Below are 7,964 nucleotides of genomic sequence, written 5' to 3' on the forward strand. Positions count from 1 at the left end.
ACTTGACCATCTTTGTGGTCACGCTCAGGTGAGACAAGTTCACTCGGCTCAACAGAAACCTCAGGCACTGTAAGCAACCCAGCCATCACCAACTGGTCTACTAACAACTTTAAGTCGGACTTCAAAATCTTTTCCACTTAAAGTGATCCACAATTTACAGCAAGTCACGCTTCCGGCAACTGTTTATAAGCTCAACAGATGGAATGGCCAAAATTAAATGTAGCAGCCATCACTAAAAAACACACAAATAAACTTGGAATCATAAGACTCTGGGATCTTCCAAATGTCACCTAGGAGTAACAGTTGAAATCTCCCGGACGAGCCCCCACTTATGATGACCTGGCACAAAGGCCATAACAAAAAGGGACACACACCATGTCTACGAGGCAAGCTGCACAACAAAACACAGCTGCCCCGTCTGTAAAGAAGTGACAGTTATATAAGGAGGTATATTTCAGGATTGGTGGAGCAATCAAGGAGTGCATCCAATCGGGAGAAGAGGAGAACTTTAACAGCAAGTGATGCAGGAGGAAATACAGGAAATAACCCTGGCGAAGGTCTGCACCAAGATCTCATAGCGGAGCCAGCTGGCAGGAAGCAGCAACTGCACCTGAATTTAAATAACATGAGAAAAGAGAAAACAAAATGAAGGCCGCTGGCCGTAACCAGGCTCGTGTTCTTTTTTTCCACTGTTAACGTGAATATTTAATCTTTTTTACCTGATTATGCCATAATATCAATAATTGTGCAATATTTACTCTGGCATTTATTCTGTACTTTTATTTAATATTTTGGTGTTTCTGATAAAGCTCATCTGCCTCTGATTTAGAACAAACTTTAGTTTAGATTGGCTTGTTTTTTTTTTTTTTCATTACAAAAATTGTGTGTGACTCTGTGTATTTGCCACTATCATGCCCACATTTCCTTGCCCACGTTTTGAGACAATAAAAGATTTCTTATCTTCTTATACTGGCTGTGAGTGTAATCTTTGCTGTGTATATGTTCTTCATTTTAAGCAGGCCCACAATTTATGAGCTACAATAAAAACAATCCTCAAAGCAACCAATAAGGATGTGACTGTGCAATAGTCTGTGAAGAAATGGGAGCATGAGAATGGAAAAATGGAAATGCAGGGTATTTTTTTTATAACAATAACAGTTTTATAGGACCCTGAAAAGATAATAACGTAAGATACTTAAAGTAAAACCATTTTAAGAAAAAGTTTCACATGTGAGTAACGTTTTTGGTAGAGACTTGGATGAGACGAAAGTGTGGTGTACATTTGTGTTCAGCCCCCTTCCCCTTAGTAAAATCCAGGGCACCTGTGTATAATTTAATCCCAGTAGAGATGCCGCAGTTCTGTGAAGGCCTCGGAGAGAACATCAGTAAATATACAACATCATGAAGGTCAAAGAACACACCAGACAAGTAAATGATACAGCAAAGTTGTGCAGAAGGTGGGGTTATCTTATAAAAACAATTTTCCAAGCTTTGAATTTTTTGACAGGACAACTATTAACCATACATTTCAGAAATGTGGCCGTTATTGAGGATTAGCAAGAAGATATCCATGAATCCTTGAAAAGCCTTGAAGCCCTATTTGCAGGTTGCCACAAATCATGTATGGACACAGCAAAAATGTGAAAGAAGGTGTTCAGGGCAGATTGGTTACTTTTGCCCTTATACAAATAACTAAAAAACTCTAAGATTTGCAGTTATAATTGAATAAAAAGTGGTGCTACAAAGTATTGACACAGAGGGGTTAAACACAAATGCTGCCCAGCTTTTTTAGATTTTTTTTGTATATTTTGAGAGGTTGTACAAGATATAATTTTAATAAAAAAGAATATGGCCAAATGTGAAAAATCTTATGGTGCACGAAAACCATTGCAAGGCATAATTTCTCTAAAAGGTTGCTGTATTGTAGAACATTAAGATTGGAAGAAGAAACATGCCTTATTCAAAGGGAACAAACTGCCACCTACGATCATTTCTCAAAATAAGCAATTAACATCAAACACCTTGTGAAGATAATACTATGATCTGTTCCTTGGCTAGGTGTTGTAGCTTTAGACAAAATGTATTAATTAGTCAGCCTTAAAGGATTTTTTTGGACAGTGTGGGGCGTGTTGTTTCCTGATTTCTTCCCTTTTATTTTAAGCTCACATAAACAACTCCTGGCCTCGCATCAGCTGGAACAAATTGTCAACATCTCCAGGTAATTATATTGTTAAAATTGTTATTTGCAAGAAACTCCATTTTTTATAGATACCACTACTTTTTTACATTTTCAAGGATAATCTTTTTTAGAGTTTCAATTACCTTTATAAGCTATAAACATCTTACTCAAGGCAAAGCCATCTAAGTTTTATCACATTGGGAGCACTTCCTGGTAAAATACAGAGTAAAGTCGCAAAGCCCTCCAGACTGGCCTTTATGGACTAACGTGTACAGAGATGTCTCATAAACTTCCTTCAATATGTTCTTTTAAGTCTAGTGTCCAAGACCTACTTTCTTTTTTTCTTTGTTATTGTGAAATGAACATGTTCTAGGTGTTTAACAGGAAAAGTATGCATTTTACTGAGATGTTTTTGCATTTATCCCAGATGTCTTCAAGCCCTAAGGAGTCAATATAAATAAGAAAATTTTGATTTCACCTGGAGGTAAGGAGCAAACGTACTGAGAGCAAGATGCAGATTTATTGGCACAAATCTAGCATGAAATGGTCTTTTCTGTCCGAGTAATACAGGCAGCTGAAACGTGCACTTGAGAGGTAAGTCACTGGGGACACTTCCACAGAGCTCCACCCCACCAATGCCTATTGGTGCCAATCTAAAATAGAGACCTGCCTCCAGGAGGAATGTTTATCCAAGCTGAGCACAGAGCCTTATTGCTCAAAGAAGCATGAGTGGATTTCTGTTCTGCAGCCGCTCTGTGCCATTTCAACCTGAGACCTGCATAAAATGAGCCTTCCCTCACCCATGATGATGAGAACGGCTTTTTTAAAGAGGCATAGCAGAGATAAATTAACAGGGTGTGATGAAGCGTAAAGTATGTGCACTAGGAAAAAAGATTACAAGCACAAAATCAAATAAAATCCCTGCAATACTAAAATGAATATGGAGGAGCAGAAGTCAAAAGATATTGGTAAAGATGACATTTTTTTATACTTTGAATAATCATTCCTAATTTATGTTGCCAGTAAGAAGAAAAGTTTTAGATAGTCTTTGCAATTTCATTTATAAAAGAATGAATTCTGTTAAACAGAAACTTCAAACATCAAACCAGTAAGGCTTTTCCTGAAGTTTGCGGGTTTAATTCCAGCTTCCCCAAATCACATGTTGACGTGCCCTTGGGCAAGCCAAATAACTCTCAGTATCTCACTTATCCGCACACTGGTGAATTACTGTGAGAGCAGCTAAGTGATTGAGATTTGTTGCGTAAAAGCGCTTTGAGGGGTTTTAAATGGCTGTTTTAACTGGAAAAGCTCTACAAATCAAGAATCAAGAAGAAGAAGAGCTCAGTTAATGTATTTTTGAGTAAAAAACAGTTTTCTTTGTGGAAGTGGAACGCAGAGTGTTTAACTCCTACAAAGGAACAACCCCTGGCCACTGGTTTAGATATGTGGAGGACACCTGGCTCAAAACTCAAGCCAAAAATGTGGAAGTCTGTACTGAACACATCAGTGACAACATCAAGATTACAAGGATGGATGCCAAAAAAACCAAGCTATATTTTAACTGGGTCTTTGTTAGCACTCAACTCAGTCCACCGAAGGGGAAAACGAGTTGTGGAGGAACATTGACATTACATGTGTGGCTGGAGTGTCTGAGAAACTAATAAGGATATTTTCCAAGAACAACATTCTGATGCCTTAAAACCCGCAACACTCTTGGACAGAGACTGGTTGGGGTGTGTTCATCAAGGATAAAAACACCCCAACACAAGCCCAGTAATGTGATATATGCAGTCCACTGCAACAAGGAATGTTCCGACCTCTAGACTGGAGACACTAAACACCAGCTACCCAAAACAGATGACCCAACAAAGAAGAGAAAACTCATAGAGCCAAGAATCAGCGGTTCATTTGCATCTAAAGAGAACAGGCCGCTTGTTTGAAGACAGCAATGCACACATTTGGACACGGGAGACAGATGGTTTGAGAGAAGAGCCATCCATGTTAAACATGATAAACTAACACTAAACAGAGGACCTCAGATTTCATCTTTCAAATCACACATATACAGTATATAGAAAACCTAATAGACTAAGTAAATTACATAAAGGTTAGCAGCAACAATCAGGTATTTACTACATTCTATCCATAAGGTGTCTTCAAGTGATAGGGTGATTCATTTAACTGCTCTGGGATAAAAAAACAAAACTGTTTGAGTCTGATGGATTTAGATTTAAAAATCCTGAACCTTTTACTAGATTGGAGTGGAGAAAAAAAGAATGTGTCCAGGGTGGGTCGACTCTGTTGCAATGGCACTGTCTGTCTTTTGGAGTCTGTAGGTGTAAATGTTCGTCAGAGAGAGTAGCTGTGATCCAATAATGTGTTGAAACTAATTGTTAAGATACTTATGTGCATCTAATTTGTGCAACAACAAACAAGAACCTGTTTTGTGATAATAGCAAACATGTAATGAAAAGTGTTAAACTTTTTAACATTTATTTGAACGGGACTGTGTCTTCGCTGTCACTCTGACAGCCATATGGATACGAAATTCATTAGCAACAAGAGTTAAGAAGCCCATAGCCAGATGCGATTTAGAATCACTAAACCAGCTAAAACACTGAATGTACAGTAATAGGTAGAGTACATCCTAGACATGTAGCCAGTCCAATATAGAGGACAAACAACCTCACAGACTCATTTCTAAGAAATACATAGAGAGCTCAATTAACCTAATTGGTCATGTTTCTGGGCTGTGTGAGGAAGCTGGAGAACCTGGAGAGAAGCCACACATGCACAGCGAGAACATGCAAACGAGCCCATGCAGAAAGACCTCAGGCTCGGATTTGATAACAGGACCTCCTTGCTGCAAGACAACAGTGCTTCCAACTGCGCCATGCTGTCCATGAACCATCTTCAATTAAATTTAAACCAAACCAAAATGTCTAGTTTAAAGATACAATCAGGCATGTGGTTAGGATATGACCATTGCTGATTAAATGTTGTTTCAAATGCTTCATAAAACGAATTTGATAATATTTAAGACCATCTAGAAAAGAATACATACTGCCATCACTCTTTTCTCAAAATGCCAAGAGAAATGTTACTTTACCTGTCCGCTTATAGCTCATTGGGTAATTTATCGTTTTGTCTTTGGCAAGGTTACCAACTCGCTAATCTTTGTACAACGTGCAATTTTGTCCTGTTCTTTATTTCGCCGTCTACACAGTAAGATTATCAGAGGGGGGGAAACAAAGATGTTCTTATTTTTCCTACAGCGAAAACAAATAATTACATGTGCGCTCCCCACAGAACCAAAACACCTACCTTTTGTTTAAAAAAAAAAAGTATGACTTAAACTTTCTGTTGGCAGAAAACAGCTCGAAATGAGCCGCTTTCTTCCGGCTGTAATTCGATACATCAGGAGCCTTACCCTGGATGTGCTGGTTCACCACGCTCTCCAGCCGATCCAATCGCTCCATGATCCGGAGAGTGTCACCTTTTTTGTCCCCTTCCAACTTTCCCTCCGCTAAAGGCATGGGGACCTTGATGTAAATGTTCGCGATGTAGTTAGTCACCCATCCGACATAGAGAAGGCAAACAATGTTGGTCATGCCGCTCAGGATCACGCATGTGGACACCAAAGTTTTGGTTCTCCTGGTGCAAGCCATGCCGACATCCCTCCATGCAGCACAGCCTGCTGTCTCTCTTCGGATCGCGGCACAGGGCGAAAATTCCCCCACACACGCACTAAGAAAAAAAAAAAAAAAAAAAAAAAGCCTGCAAGAATAAAGTTATTCCCAGCGAGTGGCGCAACAATGCAAAAACACAAACGCAGAGCGCCTACTTTAAAAGTGCCCCGGGTGGATTTGTTGCACGGCAGAAAGACAGGTAAATGTTCTAAATCTACAGGTGAAGGTCCCTCCTCTCCTTCTCTCCCTCGCTCCACTGCGAACCTCCGTACGCACAGTTGCGTTTGAGGTTTGAGAAAAACAGGAGGGACAGAGTGCATCCTGCTGTAGCCAATGGGAGGGATGGAGAGGACTGACAGGCTCCGAGTCTCCGCTACGCACTGATTCACTCTGCAAATTGCTCCACGAGAAAGGTCCGATCAGATCAAAGTATTCATAAACGCCTTAGGCTTCCTATTGAAAGAACGATGTGGCACACATATTGCTTTTATGGTCTTTGCACCTTTGCAACTCCAGACTATAATAATAATAATAGCAATAACGTATAATGCATTTAGTATATTGAATTAATTTCTAATATTCAATAGAAAGGACTGAATTATTTATTTCCAATCTAAAGAGCCCTCTATCTGTTATAAATCTGGATCAGATCGCAAGGTAAAGTCAGTGATACATCAGAGGCGCAGAGGTCGTGAGCAAGTACTCCGGATGCATGGAAGGGGTCGCTGCTGTGGTTATACCAGAGCTCGGAAGGATACATCAGGGTATGTGCATGACCTTAACCTTTCAGCATCTGTGTCTTTGCATCATTGTGTGCTCCACTTTCTTCTCATCAAGAGGTATGGGTACTCCTCCGCGCTATCCTAAATGTTATGATCATTTGATAATGCTTAACCATTATCAACATCACAAGAAAAAAAAAAAAGCAACCTCTATTATCGGTGAAGATTTTGCCCATAGTCATACTTGGGATATTGTTACCTCATTCTGATGTGTTGCACAGTTTAATGTCTCCACTGCTGCTGAGAGTATGATCCAGAACTGCCCTTGCAAGTCGATGTCCTTTCCTCAGGTTGTGCAGTTCACAATTTCATTGTAGATAAAATTATCTAAAGGCACTCTTTGACAATGATTTACATTTGCATATCACATAACAGCAGAGCTTGAATGAATGAAAAGATTTTCTCTACTTTTATTAATTTTAAAGCCGTTATTATTTTTTGACAGCAGTTTGCAGTATCATCTTTGGCAGATGAATATTTTCTAATAAAAGCCCCTTTTTATATCCAATCTGCCAGACTGCTACAACACAGCAGGCTGCCAGAGTGAAATCATTAAATCTAGTCTCACAATCATTTTTACCAGCAACAGCATATTGTCACACTAGATTTCCAATATGTTTTCATTAATATAACTCAGCAAATGTTTGTTGAAGAATTACTGTCAAAGGAAAAAGGTCTAATGCTGACACATTTCTGTCTAGGCAGTATTACCCTGTTCACTGACCTCTCATTGGGCATTTCAACTGCAGCCTTTTTCTTGCAATGAACGGCGCGACAAAACTGTTGCAGCGCCCCCTTGTGGTTTCAACAGGACGCAACAAATTACTCAGCAATAACCTTAATGGGGAGTATTATGCAAAATCCATTTTTTCCAAGTCCTTAAATACTTTTTGTAGTGTACTTGTAGTCTCAATGAGTGCAGAAAATTTAATGTAGTCTGTCCAGGAGTTGCGTAGATATCTTTACATTCTATTTGGGTGATATTTTCAAGATTTTTCAATTAAAGTTTTTGAAACATTACGTGACAGAATTTGCTGCAGAACAGCTAAACAAGGTCATGGACTTTCTGCTTACCAGTCTCGTGAATCTACCATTTTAATTTTGTCGGAGCAGTTTTGTAGTCCAACCTGAAGGATGCTGAAGCTACAAATGGATAAGTCATATGTTTATTACACCGTTACCCAGCATACTACAAAAATGGCCCAACAGAGTGAAGTGGGCTGCTCTGCGACCAGGTGGGAGGTGGTGTGAAATACCTCCTTTGCATTTAACGCTGAGACCACTTCAATATGTATGGAGGACCAAGTCTTCCAT

The 7,964-nt window shown here is 39.4% G+C and overlaps 1 protein-coding gene across 2 annotated transcripts in view; it reads right to left on the reverse strand.

Annotated features, from left to right (window-relative positions):
- Window positions 1-5,847, reverse strand: part of galnt18b (UDP-N-acetyl-alpha-D-galactosamine:polypeptide N-acetylgalactosaminyltransferase 18b) — a 136,999-nt gene extending 131,152 nt beyond the window's left edge. For both annotated transcript variants that reach the window (XR_002428774.2, XM_021321774.2), the window contains exon 1: window positions 5,610-5,847. Coding sequence is in view for 1 of the 2 variants with exons in the window: in XM_021321774.2 (XP_021177449.2) it covers window positions 5,610-5,847 (238 nt within the window). In the remaining variant the exon portion in view is untranslated. The remainder of the gene's footprint in view (window positions 1-5,609) is intronic.
- Between the last annotated feature and the right edge of the window lie 2,117 nt (window positions 5,848-7,964).

This window comes from Fundulus heteroclitus, unplaced genomic scaffold (genome assembly GCF_011125445.2).
Source record: "Fundulus heteroclitus isolate FHET01 unplaced genomic scaffold, MU-UCD_Fhet_4.1 scaffold_38, whole genome shotgun sequence".
NCBI classification, from domain to species: Eukaryota; Metazoa; Chordata; class Actinopteri; order Cyprinodontiformes; family Fundulidae; genus Fundulus; species Fundulus heteroclitus.